The following is a 25,577-nucleotide window of genomic DNA, read 5'->3' on the forward strand; positions in this document are numbered from 1 at the left end:
ACCTTCCAAAATAGTATGGTGGTTAGAGGGGAGGCACCACATTTATTACCCACATAACCTTAGGCAAGTTATTTAGTCCTCATGGAGATACTTGTGAGAATGAAATGAGACAACATATGTCCGTCTTCAGCTCAGCAGCTGGTACATGGAGCTCACCCAATCACTACTAGCCACCGCTATCAGCATCTCTTGCCAAAATCTGGTCATGTCCCAGCCTCAATGGACATCCTCCATCCGAGACCATGCAGATACTGCTGTTTGACTCTTAACAGTGCCTTCCCTTTTCAACCAGCTGCTAACAATGAAAAATCATGGGATTCACACAAAATTCCAGATTTTCAGCTTTTCTCTTAAAAGCTGGTAGCATAGGGTCCACATTTCACGGCAACAATTCGCTGAAGCTGAGTGTCTCCTCCAAGGCCAGTCACTTATTTGCTCTTTTGTCTTATATTTAATCAAAATTCAAGCAAAAGAAAATGACAAGGAATTGGCTTAATTAAGTTAATTAACTAACTAACAGTGCATGTCTGGGTAGTTCTTTCCCTTTTATTGCTGAGAAGTATTCCATTGTATCAACATTCCACATTTTGTTCACCCATTCACCAATGGAGGTCTAGGTTGTTAGCATTTTGGGTCTATTACCAATAATGCAGCTATGAACATTCACATACAAGCCTTTATATGGGCACATGATTTCATTTCTCTTAGATAAATTCCTAAAGGTGGAGTTGCTGAGCCAAATGGTGAAGATATGTTTAATTTTTTTTTTAAGGAAGGGCCTACCTGGTTCCAAAGTGGCTGTACCTTTTTACATTCCCATCCGTAATGCATCAGAGTTCCAAGTTCTTTGTCAACAATTGGGATTGTCGATTATCTTTTTTTTCTTTTCATTTTAACCATTTTAATTAGTGCGTAGTATTAGCTCGTGGTTTTCCTAAATTGCGTTTTCCTAATAACTAAGGGTGTTGAGCATCTTTTCATGTGTTGATTAGCCAATCATACATCATCTTGTTGAGCTGTCTAATCCTCTGTCCATTTGGGAGAGGGGAAGTACCTTTTTATAATTCAGTTGAGAGTTCTTTTTTATATTCTGAACATGAGTCCTTTATCAGATGTCTGATTTGCAAACATTTTCTCCCAATCTGTGGCTTTTCTTTTTAATTTTCCTAATGGTATCTTTTGAAGAACAAAGATTTTTAATTTGAATAAAGTTCAACATCAATTTTTTTCTTTTATGGATCCTCACCCAAGGATATGTTTTATTGATTTGAGAGAGAAACACCGATCGGTTGCTATTTTGCAGGGTCCCCTACCCTGTTTTTCTTCACCGATTTTTGAGCTATTTTTGACTCTCTGAACTCCCATATAGTTTTACAATAAATTATTAAAATTAGATTAAGAAATTATAGAAAAAATTCTGTTGTAATTTTACTGGAATTGTATTGAATTTGTAAATTAATCAAGGAATTGACTTCTCCATGTTATAAATTCATTCCAGTTGTCATTCAATAATAACCATTTTCCCCAAAATGCTGTGAAAATATTTTTTTACATTTATTTATAAACTTCATGGTTTTGTGGCTATTGAAAATCTGTTTTTTCTATTACATTTTTTCCAGATTTATTGAGATATAATTGACATAAGTGTATTACATTTTAATTGGATTATTGGCCATTACAGATACTCTTTATTTTTATATATAGGTCTTTATACATAAATATTATTTTTTATCTTTAAATTCTTTACTAGTTAAGGTATTACAAATGTGTCCTCATCCCCCCCATTAACTCCCATCTTTCCCCCCCACTCATGCTCTCATCCCCCTCATAAATATTATTGAACTTATTAGTTATAATAGTTGTTTCTAGGTTGCTTGAACATCTTATGCATGATCTTTAAATAAACACAATCTTGCCTTCTTTTCTAATTATCTAAATTTTTTATTGTCTGACTCATAGTGAAGATCTCCAGTAAAATATTGAATAAAACTGATAAAATCATTTCTTCATTTTGATGGAAAAGAAATGCTTCTAAATTTTTCCATGGATAGCATTATCAGAACATCCCTCATATTCCTAGTTTGCTAAGAGGATGGATGTGGGTAAGTGAACTATATTATATTCACAGAAGCCCATATAACACATTTGTTAAAAAATAATTAAAAGTATATAAAACATATACTGAAGGAGAAAAAGATAATTTCAATGTACTCAGCACCGGGTTAAGAAGAGAATGCCAAGATATCAGTAATCCTCTCTCAGCCTCTCTCCAATCACATTCCCTTACCCCCAGAGGTAACCGCTCTCCTGCATTTTCTTTGAAGATGTACTTGAAGGTAAACGAATGTACTTATCTCTAGACAATATGTCGTTTGATTTTTTAAAAACTGAGCCAAAGGACACACGTAGAAAGAAAGACATTAATGCTCGTGCTAGATGGAGGCTCCCAGGAGAAAAGAAGCTAGTCTCTGGGTCTAGTCCCGCTGCAGTGTCCTGCAGGCTGACAAAAGCCCGTTGGAGGAAGCCATGGCGAAGGATCGTAAGGGAGTCCTGCAGAACTGAGATAATGCAGTTCTCATCGCACTCAGGGCACCTGGCAGGGCCGTGTTTATGAGCCAAGCAATGGATGTCCAGCAGGAATAGGGCCGGGACAGTGGGCTACTGCGTGTTCTGGATCACATCGCCTCCCCCCCCCCCACCAAAAGACAGTACAATGGCACCAGGCACCGTGGCGAGAGCAGCGGAAACTCGTCTCTCTCTTGAGTTACACTGGGGGGCCCTCTATGCTTAGACTACATGTGTCCCTGTGTACTCATCCTTTACCGTCCACCGGGGAATTCCCTTCACCTCCCTGCTGCATTCCACTCCTGTTTCCTACATCTTCTGTCTTCTTTTCTTTTTTCTTTGCTTCATTTTCTCAATTTGAAAGGGTACAGTAACTTTGTGGAAAAGGGTGCACTGGGTAAAATTTTAAGACAGTCAATGTCCAAAAATGCCTTTATTCTACCATTACACTTGGTTGATAATATGGCAGAGAATAGAATTTTTATTTGTACAGTTGTTGTTGATCAGTCGAAAGATTCTTGCACCTTATGGTTTTAGCTTTACATTTGGCCTGCTACAATAATAGACTAATGGACTAAAAATCAGACAATTGGATTCCAGTCCTCTTCTCTGGATTCATTCCTAGCCCCGTCACTAGGTTTGTATATTCATAGATCCATAGATCCATAGGTTCATAGGTTCGTTCACAGGCTTTCCCCCAGCCCTCCTTGCCTCTGATTTCCCAGTGTCCTTCTAGGAACTGCAATACTTGTCCACCCATCGTCACTGCCCAAGAGTCCACGTATACCTTCGCGTCAGATCACTTCTCTCTCCTTCAAAAGGAGATGCTACTTGAAGCTCTGCCCACAGGGAAACTCCCCCTCCCGCAGTCCTTAAGGGCTACTGCTGAGTAGGCTCTAGTGCAGGGGTGGGCAAACTTTTTGACTCGAGGGCCACAATGGGTTCTTAAACTGGACCGGAGGGCCGGAACAAAAGCATGGATGGAGTGTTTGTGTGAACTAATATAAATTCAAAGTAAACATCATTACATAAAAGGGTACGGTCTTTTTTTTTTTTAGTTTTATTCATTTCAAACGGGCCGGATCTGGCTCGCGGGACGTAGTTTGCCCACGGCTGCTCTAGTGCATTTCAGCTCACACCAAAACATCAAGCCAACTCACCATAGACCAGGCCTGAGATTGTGTTTGTCCTCGATCAGCTGGTTATAGGGAATACCCCTGTGAGACTATAGAAATGAGCTGAGAGGCGTGTTTGTGCAACACAGAAAGGTGGCAAGGGGGTCTGGGCCACCTGTTCCTGTAACTCACATGGCACCTTATGTTTAATTGGCATCTCCCTGGTTACCAGAGGAGGTAGTATATTTTCAGAAAAAGAGTTTGACTTTCTTTAGATTCCACACATAAATGAGATTATCCAATATTTTTCTTCTGTGTCTGGCTTATTTCACTTAGCATAATGCCCTCTGGATTTATCCATGTTGTCACAAATAGCAGGATTTCCTTCTTTTTAAGGCTGAAAATATTTACAATGAAAACATTTCATTGTAAAAAAAAAAAATCATAGTAACAGAGAGTAGAATAGTGGTTACCAGAGTCTGAGGGTGGAGAAAAAGGATACAAACTTTCAGTTACAAGGTGAATAAGTTCTGGAGACCTCATGTCGCATAGTGACTGTAGTTAATAATAGTGTATTGTATGTCCTTGCTGGTTTAGCTCAGTGGATAAAACATCAGCCTACGGACTGAAAGGTCCCAGGTTAGCTTCTGGCCAAGGGCCCATGCCTGGGCTGTGGGCATGTCCCCAGTGGGGGGCGTGCAGGAGGCAGCCGATTGATGTATCTCTCTCATCAATGTTCCTATCTCTCTATCCCTCTCTCTTTCTCTCTCTCTAATACCAATAAATAAAAACACATCTTTTTAAAAAGTGGAGGATGGAAAACACTAGTTTTTTAAAGGCAAAACTTAACAAATAAACATATAAAAATTACTTTTAAAAATATCTACAAGCTGTTGAACCCAGGACGAGTCCGAGAAGAGCACTTGAACATTGTAATTCAAAGACTCTATCGGTCTGAGACGTAGCGTTCTTACTTTCTTCCCGCTTCAGCTGCTTTCCTCCACTGGGATGCGCCAGGTCAGTGGTGCGGCTGGGACTGACCTTGAGATTCTTCATGGGCCGGGTGGGCTGTTGGCCCCAGTGAGCCACTCCTCTGCTGACCTCCAGGGTTAACTGGATCATCCGGTTAATGGCTTGTTGAATGTCATCCAAGCTCGGAACCATCACCTGTGGAAGAAGAAACAAGCCCCTGGTTCTGTTGGCACATGCGCTCCGTCCCTCTGCTTCTCACCGCCCCCTTCCGTCCCCACTGAAGTGGGGAAAGCCTCAGCTGCCCCAAGAAACGGCTGCTTTCAGGAGGGGGGTGTGAGGGCAGTGCAGACTGCATGCGGACTTTCTCAGTTCCTGCAGGCAAGAGGGTCGAACACAGGACCTGGCATCCTTTCCCTGGGAGCGGGGCTGGATGCAGCCAACAATCGTGGGCTATGTGTTGGGTGTCCATGAAGCAAAACCACTGAAGAAGCTCCCCTGCCAAGAGTCTGACCTCAGGCTCTGAACTGTGCCTCCAGGAGGCCACCGCGGGGACATGGAGCAGGTGAGACACAGCCTGTCCCCCCTGGCCTAACCCTAACCCTCATAGCGTGCACCTGTCAGAGTTCCAGATGCCGGTTCGCAGTGGGTGGTGGGAGAGATGGTCCATGAGAAAGCACAAGGGTTCCATGGTGCTTAGGGTGTAGGCTCTCTCTGTCTTTCTATTTTGCCACCCTTAGTGGGTTGCCTCACGGTCGTGTGTTTGAGGTGGTCTTATGTAGATAATTTAATGTTTGAAGCAAGAAAAAGCAAGATTTTTAGAATACTCGCTAACTGATGGCTGACCAGACGCTTGACTCCACTTCAGCACATCATGAGCTATGCAGAGCAATTTTTATAACAGAGATTAACGATAATATTTTTATTGTTGTTAAATACGAAGGTGAGATAGATATATAGGACCAAGTTCAGTTCTCGTGTAACCCTTGTCAAATACATTACCCAAGTATCCTCGTGTTAACTGGGCTATTCGATCATTCTTACCACATTAGGAATCGCAAGATGTACTTCCGTTTTTATAAAGGAAATGACATCTTCTGCCCGCTTTCGTCCATAGAGGCTGTAATAAGATGGACATTTATCTGGTAAATCTTAACCTATAATTTCATAAATAGCTTGCTATGCTACCGCACTCAATCCTAAAAAAATAAAGATAATTTCTAAATACTATATTACATGAAGAGAATGTTTTTATAATGAAACCATAAATTTCAGAGAGCTAAAAAATGACAGTGACAATATTCTTGGAAGTAAAATATTAAGTCTCATTTACATTTTCTAGTATTTTAATGTTCTGTTAGTCAAAAGCATTTAATAATGTGTTAAAAGCATTCTTTTTTCCCAGCCCCATAACAAATATTGGACAAGATTCACCAATAAAAAGCATATACCTTCATGTATTCTTCTATATATACTTCTTTGTAAGATTAAACAGGAGTTTTTTGTCAAAGCTTCCAAAAACCTTCCTTTTTAAACAATATCTCTCATGCTCAGACAGAAATACAGACATACAAACACACGAGTACAAGTAACGACATATACCAGACCTGCAAATTAGTTTGGTTATCTCCCTCTGCCTTGACATCTGTCCCCATCCCAGAAAAAATTATAATAAACTAGAGGCCTGGTGCACGGATTCATGCACATTGAAAGGAAATTAATTTAAAAAAATATTTCAATAACGCTATTTGCCCTTTCTCTATAATAGAAGTGTCAACCAAATTCACTGGCAGATCGAAACACATGTGTGCAATTGGCGCCAGCGAGAGCTTTATATGTATCACACATGCATGAGTCAACTTAGCCTCTTATATACTAGTATATAGAATAAACTTGCTTAATTAGACCTGATTTAGCTAAACTTTTTCCAGCCCAGTGAAGCACCCCAATTTCTCTTTCAGGTAATTGTCAGCAACACAGCAGTAAATATCAACATGAAGCACATTATTATTGTAGATCATTCAGGGAGAACAAAGGGTAAAACATTTAACTGCAGCGGTGTTTGACGACATTCTTCACAGTGAGAAAACCTAAAGTCATTTTCAAGGTCCACCATTTCTTACTTCTTTTCAGTTGGGTCAAGTTTCTAAACTTTCTAAATCTCCATTTTACGGCTAATGAAAAGAAAATAGGATTCCACCAAGTCTCCTATCTACTTACCCCAGGACTTCTGTGAGGCTCAAATGAGGTGAGGCACAGGAGAAAGCTTTACAGACATTTGGTTAAAGTGTAAAATGTTTGCACCTGGCTATAAAGCAAGCCATGTTCCTGGGCTGAAGAAACTCCAAGGAGGCTAGTCGCTAGGGCAGCCGTGGGCAAACTATGGCCCACGGGCCGGATCCGGCCCGTTTGAAATGAATAAAACTATTGAAAAAAAAGACCGTACCCTTTTATGTAATGATGTTTACTTTGAACTTATATTAGTTCACACAAACACTCCATCCATGCTTTTGTTCCGGCCCTCCAGTCCAGTTTAAGAACACATTGTGGCCCTCGAGTCAAAAAGTTTGCCCACCCCTGCGCTAGGGAGAGGAAGCTGGATTGCTGTATCTTGGGTAACAACATTACCCGGTGCCCACAGCCACCGTTTCAGAGCTGGGCTGGGCTGTGGGCCCCATTTTGCGCCAGGGGGTCTTGGCAGCATCGGCTGCAATTTGGTGGGGTGTCATTTCTGGATGGTGGCAGAGCCTGTGTCCCACTTGGGGGAAGCTAAGTGTTGCTTTGTGGACACCAGGTCCATGGTGCCGATTCTCTGTAAATGGCCGGTGTGTGTCACAGCAGCTCCTGCATTGAGCATCTGCCCCCTGGTGGTCAGGGCGTGTCATAGTGAGTGGTTGGATGGTTGGATACTTAGCATATTAGCTTTTTATATACAGATATAAAATTTCCATAGCAATAAATACTGTCATTACTGAAAAACTACACCTCCAGTTATAAATACAACCAACTGCCTGCAGCTACAGTTTTTCCAGAAGATGCGGGCCTGGGATGACAGAAGCAAAGGCACAGCACCCCAAGAGGCGACTAAGCCGGGCCTCTTGTGTGCTCCCCGCTGAACCTGCCATATTCTAGTACCTCTTCAGGGGGCAGTAACTGTGAACCAATAAAACCTGGCTCTGTATTCAAAGTTTTGAGGGTCATGTGGACGCAAAAGTGAAACTCCTAGACAGAGAGACAGGGAAGGAGAGACAAAGACTCAAAAACAAAAAATCTCTGGCTCAAAGAGGACATATGAAGTAAAATCCCAACAAGAATAACTATGTCAGACAGTAAGAAAGGGAAACCTGTAATTGAACCAGAAACTCACTCCAGATAAAAGTCAAAGACAAACTCTAAAGTAAGTATAATGAGAATGTTTGAAGATATCAATGAAGGCTAAAATTGCTCAACTAAAAAGGCAGAAATGATAAGAAAAAGTATTCATTGAAATGTTTAAGATGCAACAGATGAAATCATGTTCTACTAGACTAGAGGCCCAGTGCACCAGTTGGGCCCTGGGCCTGGCCTGCAGGATCAAGCCAAAACCAACTCTCCAATATCCCCAGAGGGGTTCCGGATTGCGAGAGGGCGCAGGCCAGGCCAAGGGACCCCACCAGTACACGATCAGGGTCAGGGAGGGATGCAGGAGGTTGGCCAGCTGGGGAGGGACCACAGGAGGGCTCCAGGGTGTGTCCATCCCGGCTCGCTTAGACCCAATCAGCTGGACCCCAGTAGCAAGCTAACCTGATCAGAGAGTCTGCCCCCTGGTGGTCAGTGTGCATCATAGTGAGCGGTTGAGTGGCCTTAACATATCATTAGCATATTACACTTTGATTGGTTGAACAGACGACCGGACACTTAGCATATTAGGCTTTTATTATATAGGATACAGAGATGCTGGCCCATAATGTAGCCCAGAAATGAAAAAAAAAAAAACTAAATGACAGAGTAGTTAGGTGCTAGGGAAGAGAGGCCCCAGCACTTGAGATGACCACACATCCAGTGTGCCCAGGACAGTCTAGGTTAAGTCTGTCCTGACCCTTCACCTGAATCATGTCCCTCACAAAAAAGTGTCCTGGTTGGAACAATAAATTATGTGATCAATCCATTCAATGTTCAGCTATCAGGAGTTCCATAAGAGAATGTCCCGCCTGGCCAGTGCTGCTCACTGGTTAGAGCACCGGCGGTGCACCAAAGGATTGCAGGTTCAATTCCTGGTCAAGGGCATGTGCCTGGGCTGCAGGTTCAATCCCCAGCCCCAGTCAGGGAATGATTGATGTGTTTCTCTCACATCGATGTTTTTCTCTCTCTCTTTTCCTATCTCTCTATCTCTCTCTCTCTTTCCTCCCTCCATCCTTTCCTCCCTCCCTTCCATTCTTTCTACAAAAAAGAGTGGAAAAAATATCCTCAGGTGAGAATTAACAAAACAAAAATAAAGAGAGAGAGAGAATGTTCCAGAAGCAATAACTGCAGAGAAAATTGCTGGGGATTTTCTGGAGTTAAGGAACACTATAAGCCAGGGGTGGGCAAACTTTTTGACTCGAGGGCCACAATGTGTTCTTAAACTGGACCGGAGGGCCGGAACAAAAGCATGGATGGAGTGTTTGTGTAAACTAATATAAGTTCAAAGTAAACATCATTACATAAAAGGGTACGATCTTTTTTTTTTTTTTAGTTTTATTCATTTCAAACGGGCCGGATCTGGCCCACGGGCCGTAGTTTGCCCACGGCTGCTATAAGCCCTCAAATAGAAAGTGTACTCTGAGAACAAAGCAGGATAAGTAAAGACAAGTCCTCACAGGGAGAGAAGACTACAGAACATCCAGGATAAAAAGCAATCTTCCACTGGAATTACTACAGACTTCTCATCAGCAACAGAAGATCAGAAAAAAATGAAGTACTTTCAAAGTGCTGAGAGACAACAAAAAAAAATTTATCCAGCAAAACTTGTCATGAAAGTAAGAGGGCAAAAAAGGGCATTTTTAGACTCAAAATGAAGAATCACATCCTCACTAAGCAATCAGTGGGATAAGAAATACACAAGAACCTGAAGACTTTGATAAACTATGCCAGTAAAAAATTATTTTTGAGTGTTCAGGAAGAGAAGGGAAACACCAATTTTAAGGAAGAGAAAGCACAAATGGCTTATAAACATAAAAATGTGTCCAACCTCAACAGTAACTAGGAAAATGATCATTGAAAATCCAATGAGATGCCATTCACACAAGGTTTTTTCACTGAGCAATACCAACTGTGTGCGAGGATGCGGAGCCATGGGACTCTCCTTCTATGTCTTGCCTGGCGAAGTGAGGCAGGCACATGCTCTAGGGCCCAGCCATTCCACTCTTAGCAGGAGGCAGGTAACAGGAGATTCGCAGAGGTTTTATTCACAGTAGCCCAAACCAGAAACAGCCCAAATGGCCATCACCCGTAGAACAGAAAAACAGGTTATGTATGCTTCAACCATATCAAAGTGAAATAAGTTACATCAACATAGATGAATCTCAAAAACATAATGCTGAATGTAGTCCAAAACAGGCAAAATTAAGTGACACCTTGACTGGGGATACAAATATGTAGTAAACTCTAAGGACCATGATAAACATCAATGCCGGGAGCCGGTCCATCCTTGCTGTTTCAAAGGAGCTGGCCATATATGGCATACTGTTCTTAAAATGTTTGCTCACCTTCTTGGCACTATGTGTTTTAACCAAGGTCTCCTCTCTGAGAAAGGTTGTTTCCCCAGGTAGGGATTTTCCCCTGAAGTTAGGGAGGGAATAAAACCCCTCAACTAAGTGCCAGGAGGGTAATTAATCACTTTAACTACGAACAATCATGCTTAAGCTACATAATCTTTACTCCCTGGAATGGAGATAAGAAACGCCCTAACCTTTGTAATAGAGATTGATAGGATTGAATCAACTGGTATAAATACAGATGTAACAAGACAGAAAGAGACAGAACTTAGAAGACAGAACCAAGAGAGACAGAACCTAGGCACAGAACCTACACAGAACGTTCTCTAGAGACAGAAGAACTTCACTGGAGAGAACATGGCAAAAGATCCTGGACAGAAACTGGCCTCAGAACCTAGAGACAGAACCTAGCGAGAGAAAATGGCAAAAGATCCTGGACTGAACCTGACTACAGAAATTGGCAAGAGAACCTGACTAGAACCTGGTGATCAGTCAGAACCTGGCTGGAGAACCTAGCAAGAGAACATGGACACAGAACCTGGCTGGAGATCCTAAACAGAACTTCGCTGGAGATCCTAAGCAGAACCTCTCTGGAGATCCAGACCAGAACTTGGCTGGAGATCCTGGCTGGAGATCCTGGCTAGGCTGCTGATCAACTGAACACTGTCTCCGTGTCCTTCCTTCTTCGCCGACTCCGTCTACGCTTTTGGGAACCCCCGGACCTGCTGGGGTTGGACCCTGGCACATCAAGTTCAGGATAGTAGTTACCTTTGGGTGAGCCAGAGAGGACCAGTAAGGGGACTGTTCTGTGTTTTTCATCTTGGCCTGGCTGCCAGTAACTTGGTTGTTCATTTGATCACTGTTCTTGCAATATTACCCTTATCTATATATATAAAAGCCTAAGAGACCGGCTGACCGGCCAGTAGCTATGACATGCAATGACCACCAGGGGGCAGACACTCAATACACAGGCATGGAAACATGGAACAGACTGATGAATCTCAGAGGGAAGTGGGGAGGGTGGGAAGAGATTAACCAAAGACCTTATATGCATACTAGAGGCCTGGTGCACAAATTCGTGCACTGGTGGGGTCCCTTGGCCTGGCCTGCGGAGATCGGGCTGAAACCAGTTCTCTGACATCCTCCGAGGGGTCCTGGATTGTGAGAGGGCACAGGCCAGGCCAAGGGACCCACCAGTGCACAAATCCATGCACTGGGCCTTTAGTCTATATATATAAAAGCCTAAGCGACCAGCCGACTGGTAGCTATAATGCACAATGACCACCAGGGGGCAGATGCTCTGACCAGTAGCTATGATGTGCACTGACCACCAAGGGACAGACGCTCAACGCAGGAGCTGCTGAGCTGCAGTGACTTGGCAGCTGCGGTTCTCGGGTGACACACCCGGAACCAGAGAGGAGGGAGCCCAATTCCAGGGTGCGTCACCCGAGAACTGCCCTCTCCTAACCCGTGACCCCTCGGGGGATATTGGAAAGCCAGTTTCAGCCCTATCCTCACAGGCCAGGACAAGGGACCCCACCAGTGCATGAAGGGCCTCTAGTGTTTTCATACAGTCTTTTCATCAATGTTATATTTTAAATTTTATCATTTTTTAAATTAATAAAAAGGTGCCTTTATTAGCATTGTTATTACAGATAGTAGTGCCAGATATATTTAGCGTATTTTCAACTTGCCTTGAAACAAATATTCTTTTTTTCATTGTGTCCAAAGATAACCGTGTAGCTTTTTGAAGACTGTCTAGTAATTGATGAGAGAAGAAAGCATAGACCTCTTTACATTCCTGTAATGAGAAATCACATTACATTTGGTACAAAAGATAAAAACTCTAACATCCCCAAAGCAAGAATACAAGATCAGAAGTGTCGTGTGAAAAATGAAAAATCATAAACTATACAATTTCGATTATATTGTATAAGGTCAATCCGAAAGGACTTGCTTATTTTTTAAAATGTGTTTTTATTGATTTCGGAGAGCTGGGTAAGAAGGACAGCTCAGCAGGTGTGACCCAGGAGGAGTAGGTCAGGGTCGTGAGTTATCCGGCTAAAGCACGGGTGTGACATAATCCATATTGATGTTAGGCCACTCTGGCAGCCATGTGGAAGGTGGAGGATACCGAGGAGGTGGCTGCACTGACGCCGCCCAGGTGACCCACCAACTCCAGAGGCTCTGCCGGCACTCGGTCTTGCTCTGAGGACCCAGCCTGTGTTGCAGGGAAGGCAGCTGAAAGAGAAGGGCCGCTGGCCCGGGACCCCCCTCCTGCTCTGGCCGAAGCCTGCAGGCGACTAACAGCGGCTGGTGCAAGGTTCTGAGAGGAAATCCGCAGCTAAAATCTAGAATCGGCAAGACAGTGTTTCCCATCAATTGCTGATTATCATCCTTGAGCAAGAAGGTGAGAGTGGAACAAATGCGTGCTACTTATTTCCAAAACTGTCTGTAGTACAGTGTGTGTTAGAGTGCAAAAGAATGTGAAAGAGAAAGCATGAAAAGACGATGAGCACCAGGGGCTAAAAGAAGACTGACAGGAGCAGGGGAGGCAGGAATTAGCACAAACGTGGCAGGGCATTCGGTGCTGATGTCACCGGAAGGGCGAGGCCAGAGGAGAAAGAAACCCTGTGCCTCCTTCTCAACCTCCATTCTTGACACAACGTGAAAATCTGCCCACTCGGGGTCTCTCCTGGGGGAGAGTCCACAGGCTGCCCACGGTGCTGATGAAAATGCAGATCCCTGGACCCCGAATGAATCAAAATCTGGGCTTGCAATACAGGTAATGCTGTTAAGCACAATAACAGGAAAACCTTCCCCAGTCTGAGTCAAACAGGCCGGCACTCCAGTCCCCGAGCGGCCTTTGCTATGTAAGAAAACATGGCCAATCACCAAAGGGGAAGATGAGTATATAATATAAACGTAGTTGACACATCACATTAAAAGGTGATGAAGTTGGGGAAAACTGTAAGGATTGCTGTATCTTGCCAGATTCTTCAGTGCAGAGCTGAACATTACATTTTGTGGACTTTGTGACAAATCCAAATTCGTTGTAAATCCACACGGATGGGTTGCAGAACCCCCTGGATGAAGCACCACTCAGATTACCTACAACCTCTGAGTCATAACTCTGTGAAATCCAATGAGGTCATTTCACAATGAATACCTTTTTAAATTCATCTTCTTTCTCGTTAACAGCAACCTCAGGCATAATTGAAGTCTCATAATCAGTGTTCTCAGTCTCTTCTGCTTCACTTCCAAAAACAACATGTTTCCTATGTTCTACAGATAAAAGACAAAACAAGATATAACATTTAATATTGAGCACTTGGCTTATTATATATGGCCAGAACTTCTTTTAAAAAAAAAAAAAAACCTCTTCTTAAAAAGTTCTCAATTTAAAAATTTAAAATTTGTTCCCATAGGAATCATCCTTGAATTCCATTTAAATCACCCATTTCAATAGAATTGTTATTCTACTGAGAAATATACTTTTTAAAATATAATGTCTTAGTGTCTGGAATTAAGAAGCATTTAAGGTTTTCACTTACTATCTTTCTAAAATACTTATTTACTTTTGGAGTTTTATAATGTAACTAGAAGCCCGGTGCACAAAAATTTGTGTACTCGGGGCGGAGGGGGGGTCCCTCAGCCCCGCCTGTGCCTTCTCGCAGTCTGGGACCCCTCAGGGGATGACCATCTGCTGGCTTAGGCCTGCTCCCTGGGGGGGATTGGGCCTAAGATGGCAATCAGACATCCCTCTGGCAGCCCAGCAGCCCTCGGGGATTGTCCACTTGCCAGCGGCAAGCAGGCCTAAACTGCGGTCGGACGTCCTTAGCGCTGCTGAGGAGGCAGAAGAGGCTCCCACCACCACTGCTGTACTGGCAGCCATCAGCCTGGCTTGTGGCTGAGCAGAGCTCCTCCCATGTGAGAGCGCCCTGACCACCAGAGGGCAGCTCCTGCATTGAGCGTCTTCCCCCTGGTGGTCAGTGTGTGTCATAGTGACCAGTCATTCCCAGTCCTTCTGCTGTTAGGGTCAGTTTGCATATTACCCTGTTACTATATAGGATAGAGGCCTGGTGCACGGGTTGGGGGCTGGCTGGTTTGTCCTGAAGGGTGTCCCGGATCAGGGTGGGGGTCCCGCTTGGGTGCCTGGCCAGCCTGGATGAGGGGATGATGGCTGTTTGCAGCTGGTCACACCCCCTTCAGGGTGGGGGTCCCCACTGGGGTGCCTGGCCAGTCTGGGTGAGGGGCTGAGGGCCGTTTTCAGGCTGGTGGGTGACTGAAGCTCCCAACCTCTCCTTTTTTTCTTTTTTCTTTTATTCTGGGACTTATTTACCTTCTATGGCTGTCACTAGAGCTGAGAGCCGGCTTTAGCTCTGAGGCTCGGCTCCAGCTCTGAGACCTTGGCTGCTGAAAGCAGGTATCTGGGATTTGTTTAGCTTCTATAACTGAAACACTGTTGCAACTCCAGCTCTGAGGCCTGGCTGGCTGAAAGCAGGTTTCTGGGGATTGTTTAGCTTCTATAATTGCAACATAGTTGCTTAGAGTGAAGCTCAGAGCTGGGCTGTGGCAGGCATGGAACCTTGGCTTCCTCCATCACTGGAGCAAGCAAGCCTCCTGTTCACTTCAGCTGCCTGGCTGCTGGCCACCATCTTGGTTGGCAGTTAATTTGCATATTGCCCTGATTAGCCAATGGGAAGCATGTTGGAGGTGCAGTTAATTACCGTGTTTGTCTATTATTAGATAGGATGAACTGAGATGTTTGTGTTTTGACACTTTTGAAGAAAACTAATTAAACTAAGTGGGAAAACTCTAAGAGAAAGAAGGCATGTATGGATCGCTGTTTAGGCTCAGTTTCAAAGCCTCTGCACTACTGCTATTCTTGGTATCTTGGGGTGGGGGGTGCTGTCCTGAGCATTTAGGATATTCAGCAGCATCCCTGGTCTCTACCCATTAGAGGCTATTGGCACCTCCCACCAACAATGTCTCCAGGCCTTTAAGAATGCTGTGGCGGGGGAGAGGGAGAGAGAGAGAGAGAGAGAGAGAGAAGATTATTATAGCAAACCTGAGACTGCTATCCAGGAAGAGCTCTGCTTGCAAGGTTGGTCCTTGGTTGGTATCTGGGAACTGGGATTTCAGAAGGTTTCCCACCACTGTCTAACTTAGCAATTTTCAACCTATTTCAACTCCTGGCACACATAAACTAATTACTAAAATTCTGCAGCACACCAAGAAATACATTATATTTTTTGTCTATCTGACAAAAATAAAAGGTATAATTTTGATTCATTCACACTGGACATCTATTGTTGTGTTGGCTGCTGTCATCTCTTAATTTGACAACCTAAGGGAAAAGAGGACAGTGCTCCTGGCTAAATAGTCAGGTACTGCATGTTTTAAAATTCTTGCAGCACACAGGTTGAAAAATCGCTGCTCTAACTCATAAAACAGGCCGGCTTGTGTAGCTCAGTGGTTAAGCATCGATTTATGAACCAGGAGGTCACGATTCAATTCCAGTCAGGGCACATGACCAGATTGCGGGCTGTCCCCAGTAGGGGGCATGCATGAGGCAGCCGATCAATGGTTTTCTTTCATCACTGATATTTCTATGTCTCTCCCCTTCTCCCTCCCTCTCTGAAATCAATAAAAATATACTTTTTTTAAAGGGTTCACTGTGCCTAAACAATGCAAATAATGCAAACAATGTGGTTTATGCTGAACACCTGCTTTGCTTTCCTTCTGGGAGTCTGGAATTTTGGTTGCTGCTAAGCAGAAGGGGTCTACTTGCGAACATACCTTTAATTCTTGTGATTCAAACATTATAGCTAGTAAAATTACCTGATACCTTTTTTCCTGTTTTCACACTGTACTTAACTTCATAAATAGCCTCAAATATTGATATAAGTTCTCTGACAGCTTCTTCCACATGCTTACTCTTGTGGTTTAGAATATCAGCCCATTCTCTTGTGTATGTCTATTAAATTAAAAAATGATTATTAATTTCCAGATACTTTTAAAACACTGTGAAAATTATTTTAAAAACTATAATTAACCGCCACTTAAAAATAGCTAGAGATAGTTGCCAATAGCATAATATTTCAGATCCAAAACTGCCAATGGCTAAAGGCACAGCTGCCCAGGCCACGAGAAGGAGGAGAAAGAAGGAAAATTCAGTCTTTGACCTTTACCTGACTCAATCACACACAGACATCTACATTCACATTTATATGATGGAAAAAAAGAAGGCTGAAAAAGCAGAGACATAATATTGTCAAAAGTTCAAAATGAGTCCGGCCGGTGTGGCTCAGGGTTGAGCATCCACCCATGAACCAGGAGGTCATAGTTCAATTCCCCGTCAGGGCACATGTATGGGTTTTGGGCTTGATCCCCAGTAGGGGGCATGCAGGAGGCAGCCAATCAATGATTCTCTCTCATTATTGATGTTTCTATCCCTTTCCTTTACTCTCTCTGAAATCAATTTTTTAAAAACATATTTTTTTAAAATGTTGAAATGAGAAGTAGTTTGAAAAAGGACAATCCAAAGTGTTGCTGCGATTCAAATGAAATTAGGTTTTTAAGTGAGCATGGTGTATGCCAGCATTAAAATTTCAGAGCTTTGTGTATATTTACTCATTTAATTAAAGAACAACCTCTTGGGACAGGTACTATTATCGTCCCCATCTCACAGATGAGAAATCGGAGGCTCAGAAAGAATAAGAAACGTGTCCAAGGTCACCCAGTGGGTGGTGAAAATAGAGGTTTGAAGGCCAGCTCTGACTGATTCTAAAAGCCTTTGCTTTTGCCTTTCTACACTTTTTTTTTAACATATATTTCTTTATTGATTTCAGAGAGGAAGGAAGAGGGAGAGAGAGATAGAAACATCAATGATGAGAGAGAATCATTGATTGGCTGCCTCCTGCACGCCCCTGACTGGGGATCAAGCCCGCAACCTGGGCATGTGCCCTTGGCCAGAATCGAACCTGGGACCCTTCAGTCCACAGGCCGACACTCTATCCACTGAGCCAAACTGGCTAGGGCTATACACTTTTTTAATAGTCAAAAAAGGCTTTAGGAAGAAGTTGAAAACTAGTTAAATTCAAAAAAGAAAGCAGGTTTATAGAAATGAATAGGTCTTTTGACAACATCCAGACATTTTAGAAAAAGGAAAAGTAAATGGGACCAGCCGACTTGGGCCTCCAAATGACTTCCTCGAAGGAACCCACGCCTGTCTATGCAAACCTCTCCCCAGATGAGCTTTGTGAGGCCCACACTCCCCATATGCTGCCCTCATGTGTTCCTTGGCTACTGGATTGAGGGAGATACTTCTGCGTTTGTCATTTCCATTTATACCACCTCTTCTGTATCTGAACCCATCCCCATCTTTTCCCAGTCTCCCCGAAGACATTCTCTGATCCTCTGCACCCCCACCAACTCTTCTGACTTTGCTCCATCATTCATTCCTTCCATCCTTTCTAATTATGCAACATAATGTTGAACACTGGAATGGCAATGGTGGCTGAGAGCCACTTCATTCTAGCAGGGAAAACGAGTGCTAAGCAGTAGACACTTCCGGCTGATCCTGGCATATTGACCACCTGTAAATATATGTGTTCAACTGTGTAAATGTAAACACAAGTTTACACCATCAGCCATCCCCATCCCTGCTTGCTTTGAAATCCCCTGAGAAAAGAACCAGACACTACAAATTAAACCTGACAGGTTGAACATACATGTTTACTTGGGCAATCCCCTGTTACTTCCAAAAACCTAAAAAAATAAAAAAATAAATAACACAAAGTAATCTTTTAAAAAGAATATGCCCACATGAATAAATGAGAGGATGCCACATTCATTCTTCATATGTTTTCAATACTATATAATAATAAAGTTAATGAGATTCAACAACTGGTGCTGGGACAACTGAATATCTTATCTATTTGTAAGAGAATGAAACTGAATCCTCTCATTACACCATACACAAAAATTAACTCACAATGAATCATAGACCTAAACATAAGAGCTAATACTGCAAAACTATCAAAAGAAAATGCAGGCATATGCTAAAAAAAAAAAAAATGATATCTTACCTTTTTTGACAGCATGGATGAACCTGGAGTTTATTATGCTAAGTGAAATAAGCCAGTCAGAGAAAGACAAATACCATATGATCTCACTTATATGTGGAATCTAAAGAACAAAATAAACTGACAAACAAACTGGAAACAGAAGCAGGGATATAGACTGAGAGCTGTCAGACAGGAGGGGGGTTGGTGGACTGAATATAAGAAGATAAAGGGATTAAGGAAAAACACACACGTATATATTACACAAAGACACAGGCAACAGGGTGGTGGTAGCCAGAGGGAAAGGGAACTGAAGGGTAGGTAGAGGTACACAGCGGGGGAAGGGATGAAAAGAGATTTTGCTTGGAGCAATGGGTGCACAATAAATTCACCCCAATAGATTCAATTTTTTAAAAAAGAGCCTGCCGGTGTGGCTCAGTGGTTGAGCGTCAACCTATTAATAAGGAGCTCACAGTTTGATTGCTAATCAGAGCATGTGCCCAGATTGCAGGCTTAGTCCCCAGTAAAGGGTGTGCAAGAGGCAGCCAATCAATGATTCTCTTTTATCACTGGTTTTTATCTCTCTCTCCCTCTGCCTTCCTCTCTGAAATCAATAAAAATATATTTAAAAAAAGAAAACAGGCATAGATCTTCATAATTTTGGATTAGGCAAAATTTTCTTAGCTGTAACACCAAAAACAGAGCAACAGATGAAAAAGAAGATAAATTGAACAACATCAAATTTAAACATTTTGGGGCTTCATAGGACAACATCAAGAAAATGAAAAGACAACCCACAGAATGGAAGAAAAAATGCAGGTCATATATCTGATAAGGGACTAGTATCTAGAACATATAAAAAACAATTACAACTAAAAACAATGGGCATTTCTGAAGGAAGATATACAAAAGGTTAATAAGCACATGAAAAAAAGGCTCCACATCACTAGTCATTAGGGAAATACAAATCAAATACTCAATGAGACACCACTTGGCATCCACCAGGATGGCTATAGTAAAAAAGACAAATAATAAGTGTTGGCAAGGATGTAGAGAAATTGGAACCCTTGTACAAAGTTAGTGGGGATGTAAAATTATGCAGCCGCTTTTGAAAACAGTCCAACAGCTCTTCAAAAGGTTAAACTTGGAGTTAACATATGACCTAGCAATTCCACTCCTAGGTATAGATCCATAAAAAATTAAAATGTAGCCAGAGGGAAAGGGAACTGAGGGGTAGGTAGAGGTACACAGCAACATTATCTATACTAATAAAAGGGTAATAAGCTAATTAGACCTGGCTGACCAGACATCTTACGGTTGTCTGGTCCTCCTTCTGGACAAAGCCATGGTGGCAGGGGCCGAGGCAGAGACGGTTAGGGGCGATCAGGCCGGCAGGGGAGGGCAGTTAGGGGCGATCAGGCCGGCAGGGGAGGGCAGTTAGGGGTGATCAGGCCGGCAGGGGAGGGCAGTTAGGGGTGATCAGGCCGGCAGGGGAGGGCAGTTAGGGGTGATCAGGCAGGCAGGCAGAGGGGATAGGAGTGATCAGACAGGCAAGCAGGTGAGGGTTAGGAGTCAGCAGTCCCAGATTGCAAGAGGGACATCCCCCAAGGGGTCCCAGGTTGGAGAGGGTGCAGGCCGGGCTGAGGGACGCCCCACCTCCGTGCACGAATTTCATACACCAGGCCTCTAATTTGTTTATAAATGAAAATAAAGTACATTTATGTTCACAGGAGCATTATTTGTAATGGCCCAAGGTGAAAAGATATAATCATTTCAAACTTGCATGCTCTGAGAACAAGATGTTAAAATGGGCCATTACAGCCAAGGCCCCAATGCTGAGAACAAATAATTTTAATACCCCACACATTATGAAAAAGACAGTTCTTAAAAGGTAGCAGGGAAGGCAACCCTCGGCCCACTGCCCACCTTGAGGTTATAGACAGGAAGCTTGATCAGTGGTAGAGATGTGGTAGAAGTAAGTATAGGAACTTTAAAAGAACTACTCAGAGACTCTGACCCAAGTCCTCTTGAATCGGGGATAGAGGTGCAAACCCATGCTTAAGTAGTCCTGAGGGAAGAAGCTGGCTGGGAGCCCCAGCCCCTAAAGGCAAGAATAGATGTTTGGGGAAGAAATTGCATTTTTAGAGAAAGAGGGGCAAAGGCACCTGTTTTCCACAGGCTAATCGGACCCCTTGAGATGAAGCCACCCTTGGTTGTCTTGAAAAGGACACTGGCAAGGTGACCCAAGCCAGCAGGGCGGGTGTAGCGGAAGCACAAGGCAGGCAAGAAAGAAAAAGGAGTTCGTTAAAGACAAAGTGGGTGCTTTTGAGAGAGATTGTGTTAGTGTGCCAAGCCTCGACCATGATTAGCCTGTCCTTTCCAGCCAGTGTATGTGGAGAAGGGTTAGGCTTTATCCTGTGGGAACTGGACAGGTTTCCCCAAGGGAGTTTTGCAGTTGAATTTGGTGGAAATGTGGAGACTGGATATGATGGGGCCACGTATGGAGGCAGAGAGACTAGTTAGACCAGGGGTCCTCAAACTTTTTAAACAGGGGGCCAGTTCACTGTCCCTCAGACCGTTGGAGGGCCGGACTATAGTTTTAAAACAAAACTATGAACAAATTCCTATGCACATTGCACATATCTTATTTTGAAGTAAAAAAACAAAACAGAAACAAATACAATATTTGTATTCGCATGTGGCCCGCGGGCCGTAGTTTGAGGACCCCTGAGTTAGACCATGACATCGATTGCTAAACTCCAAAGGAGCCTTACAGATCTGCCCTAAGACAGGGGTGGTAACCGTGGAAAAGGGGAGGCAATTCAAGCAAAATCTGAGGAAGAAGCAAAACCTGACTAAGTCTGAAGATGGACTGGACTTAGGAAAGGGAGCGAGGAAAGAGGCCTGCTGGCTCCTGGGTGTCTGGGTGGACCAAAAGGGAAGTCTGTGAGAACAGACAGAGAGACAAGAGCAGCGAGCCTCTGACAGAACCCCGCACCGGGCTGAGGACATTAGTAAAATAATGTCTAGGGCGTAGCCATCGGTCTGAGCTGTTGGAGCCTTGTAAGCTTTTGGAGCTGAGGTTGTCCCCCCAAAAAAGCTAGGATATCTAAATACTACTGACACAGGTTTCTACTCTTGGATTGTGAATTCACATTTCAGGTTTATGAGCGTCTCCATGATTAAAATATAACACATAAATGCATACCTCATTGAGCGTCAGCATATCTTCCACTTTGGTAGCACCAGCTTCGGGCAGGGAAATTAACACAGTTTTGGCTATCTCCTTTAGAACTGTATCAATATGCATCTCACACAAGTCATTGATCTACCAACAAGAAGGAAAAAACATGTGGGAGAAAACTCTTCTTTCATCCAAAATGTACCTGAGTTATCATCTAATTGAGAGGGCTGTATCTGGAATCCTGCCTCCAGAGCCAAGCATAATTTGGTGGGAGTTTTAGATGTATATCCGCAAAAAGAGCTTGACTTGGAACTAAAGTTTTATTGAGCAGCAACGTGTACCATATGTACTATCGCTTTGAAAACCTCATTCCAGCCCATGAGCCATCGCTATTCCAGTTTTACAGCTAAAGAAACCAATGCTCAGAGCTGTAAAGTGACGGTGGGAGAAACACGCTGCTGGTGACGGGCAGAGGATCACACGCAGGCGTATCCGCCTCCCAAGCCTCTGAGTGTTCACGGTACACCACACACTGCCACACCAACAGATGAGCATATCTAGAAAAGAACTCCTATGCATACTTGCATAACCCATGGACACAGACAATATGTGAGCTGAAGGCCTGGGAAGGGGGCAGGAGTGGGGAGAAGGTGGTCAATGACGAGGAAAAAGAGGTCATCTGTAAAATTTTCGACAATAAAGATAAATTTAAAAAACAATTTAAAAAATAAAAGTGTCTGAGAGCTAATGATGACCCTTCCCCGGGCCCCTCCCCCCGCAAAAGAAGTGTGCTTCTACCTAGTAAGCACAGCAGGAATCAACAGACAATAGCCAACTAGATGACTCCCTCATTTAATTAATATCAGATGCATGGTTATTTAAGAACTCCGCTCTGCCATTTTTCACAGTCCACAGTTTTTTAAAACTAAGCTGTGGAAGTGAGCCATCATTTTAACATATTAAAGGCAAGGTCATTCAGAGACAAGAACAGGCAATCCTAAATGAAAAGGGCCAAAAGCAGTTAAAGAAACATAACACATTGTTTTTAGCTTAATGGATATCTTTTTAGTTAAAAGTCACACCTTTTAAAGGGGTTTCACAGGTAATCAAACTATTGCTCACAGCCAGAGTATTCATGTAGTAGTTTTTTCATGTTTATCTATTTTACCTTCTTTAAAAGTTGATTGAACATATTCAAAACTGAGTCAACTTCTTGAAAGAAGCTTTCTAGTGTTAGAGATGACCATGTTAATATTGTGAGCCCTTGTCTCAACACAGATTCCACCTAGAAAAAAAAGGGGGGGGGGATGTTTCCATCATTAACAGAAGCATCTGCATTTATTTAAAAGGCTTTCTTTTATTACTTAGAAATATTTCCTTAATTATGTTTCTCCTCCATTATACCTGACAAAAGTGACTTTTTGGTTTTTATTGATCATCTTTAGCTATCCAGAAAGCAATCATGGATTTTTAGAAAGTGCTAATTATGTAGATTTAGTGTAGGAATAATAGAGCTATAAAGTTGAACTAGAAAGACAGAGGGTCTAGGCAAGAACTGATGTTCTAAAACCCATTATCTATAGAACTGTAATCTTAAACAAGAAAATCAACATAAACCTTCAGTATTACCAACCTTCTTCATTTTAGGGGCCATCAGATTGACAAACACTGAGGGCACTTCCTGGCACAACTCATCATAATACTGCAGAAGATCCTGTTAAAAGTCCAAATGGCACGTCTTACTTTAACTGATTTTACAACAATAGTCATATTTTGATTCAGACCAAGAAGGTTTCATGATACCTGTGTCCTCGAACTCCTGCCAAGGTGGAGGGTGCTCATTTAAAGTTATACTAGCTAATGTACTTTTCCCCCACCTGTAAATTATCTGAGCATCCCCTTTAAACAGTGAGTCAATGGGTTTGCATTTTTCATGTTTCGGATTTAATTGTCTTTCTAGATTTATGCTATTTTCAATAGCTTGGATAATTATCTTCTCATGATGTCTGCCATTACACATTCCCCCCCTTTTTTTCCTTATCCTCTGACATATTAAAGCATACAGATCACTGATGCCACACTTGTTTTCTTGAATCAAAATCAATGTCCTATAATCAGAATTAATAAGCTTTTTATTTTCTTTTATATATCTTTCAGAGATGAGCCATCACAACAATCGATTTTTGACTGTTTTGTAATTTACTGCACTGTGTGATGGGAGATGTGGATTCAAGTTAATCCTCCCCCAAAGTAATAATATTAAATTGTTTCAATGTGTACTTGATAGTTTCAAAGTTATTCATTTCTTTCTTGCTTTATTTTTTTTTTTTACTTGCAGTTGAACTTTCATGTATACTTGACACTTGGCAAAGGATTTTGACTTTCAAAGTATCATTCAATACTAACTGAAACCTAAAGGATGCAATGCGAGAGATATGAACCTCAATTTAGAACAGCACTTTGACACTCAATTCTCCAAAGGCACAACTAGCCAATACAAAAGCCTAGGGCTTCCAAGGCTGAAGCTAAAGTTTACATAATGCCAATGCTCCTTTGAGGGCTTTTTTAAAAAAAGATATATAGCAATTAGATACTATTTTGGCAAAAGCTCAAATTATTAAACTCTTAAAAGAAAGCATAGTTATAAATCTTCATGACCTTGGATTAGGCAAAGATTCCTTAGATATAACACTAAAATCACAAGAGACAATAGAAAAAGTAATGACCTGATCTTCACCAAAATTAAAAATGTGCTTCAAAGGCCACTATCAAGAAAATGAAAGGACAATCCTCAGGATAGGATAAATATTTTCAAATCCTGTATCTGATAAGCTATTTGTACCTAGGCTATGTGAAGGATACTTACATCTCAGTAACAAAAAGGTAGATAACTCAATTAAAATATGAGCAAAGAATTTGAATAGATATTCCTTCAAAGATCTAGAAATGGACAATGTGCACACAAAAAGATGCTCATCACTAGCTATGAGAGAAACGCAAATCAAAACCACACTAACACACTGCTTTACATCCAAATGATGTTCAAATGAAAAGGACAGATAGTCACAGTTGTTGGCAAAGACATGGAGAAATTGAAACCCTCTCACAGTACTTGTGGAAAGACAAAATAATGCAGCCTCTTTGAAAAAGTGTGTCAGTTATTCAAAAGGTTAAACATAGAGTTACCAAGTTACTGAAACCCAGCAATTTCACTCCTAGGTAACTCCCCTGGAGCAGCAACTTTCAACCGATGTGCCTCAAGAATTTTTAAAAGATAAAATACTGCCCTAGCTCGTTTTGCTCAGTAGCTAGAGCATCCGTCTGTGGACTGAAGGGTTCTGGGTTTGATTCTGGTCAAGGGCACATGCCCAGGCTGTGGGCTCGATCTTCAGTCAGGGGCTCGCAGGAGGCAGTGGGCAGCCAATCCATGATTCTCTCTCATCATTGATGTTTCTATCTCTCTCTCCCCTCTCCCTTCCTTTCTGAAATCAAGTGCTGGTGAAGATGTGCAGAAAAAGGAACCCTCGTGCACTGCTGGTAGGAATGCAGACTGGTACAGCCACTGTGGAGAACAGTATGGAGTTTCCTCAAAAAATTAAAAATGGAACTCCCATTTGACCCAGTAATCCCACTTCCTGGAATATTTCCCAAGAAATCAGAAACACTAACTAGAAAGGATATATGCACCCCTATGTTCATAGCAGCACAATTTACAATAGCTAACATCTGGAAACAGCCTAAGTGCCCATCAGTAGATGAGTGGATGAAAAAACAGTGGTACATCTACACAATGGAATACTACGCTGCTGTAGAAAAGAAGGAACTCTTACCATTTGCAACAGCATGGATGGACGTGGAGAGCATTAGGCTAAGTGAAATAAGCCAGTCGAAGAAAGATAAATATCACATGATCTCACTCATTTGTCGAATATAATGAACA

The 25,577-nt window shown here is 42.5% G+C and overlaps 1 protein-coding gene across 1 annotated transcript in view; it reads right to left on the reverse strand.

Annotated features, from left to right (window-relative positions):
- DNAH8 (dynein axonemal heavy chain 8) overlaps positions 1 to 25,577 on the reverse strand; it is a 265,848-nt gene that overhangs the window by 186,475 nt on the left and 53,796 nt on the right. Inside the window, exons 15-22 of the mRNA XM_059699679.1 lie at positions 23,271 to 23,351; positions 22,806 to 22,922; positions 21,662 to 21,781; positions 16,229 to 16,364; positions 13,554 to 13,669; positions 12,079 to 12,185; positions 5,694 to 5,769; positions 4,655 to 4,847 (exon numbers count right to left, since the gene is read on the reverse strand). Of these exons, the coding sequence (XP_059555662.1) occupies positions 4,655 to 4,847; positions 5,694 to 5,769; positions 12,079 to 12,185; positions 13,554 to 13,669; positions 16,229 to 16,364; positions 21,662 to 21,781; positions 22,806 to 22,922; positions 23,271 to 23,351 (946 nt within the window). The remainder of the gene's footprint in view (positions 1 to 4,654; positions 4,848 to 5,693; positions 5,770 to 12,078; positions 12,186 to 13,553; positions 13,670 to 16,228; positions 16,365 to 21,661; positions 21,782 to 22,805; positions 22,923 to 23,270; positions 23,352 to 25,577) is intronic.

The sequence above is a fragment of the Myotis daubentonii genome, chromosome 6, assembly GCF_963259705.1.
Source record: "Myotis daubentonii chromosome 6, mMyoDau2.1, whole genome shotgun sequence".
Lineage (NCBI taxonomy): Eukaryota > Metazoa > Chordata > Mammalia > Chiroptera > Vespertilionidae > Myotis > Myotis daubentonii.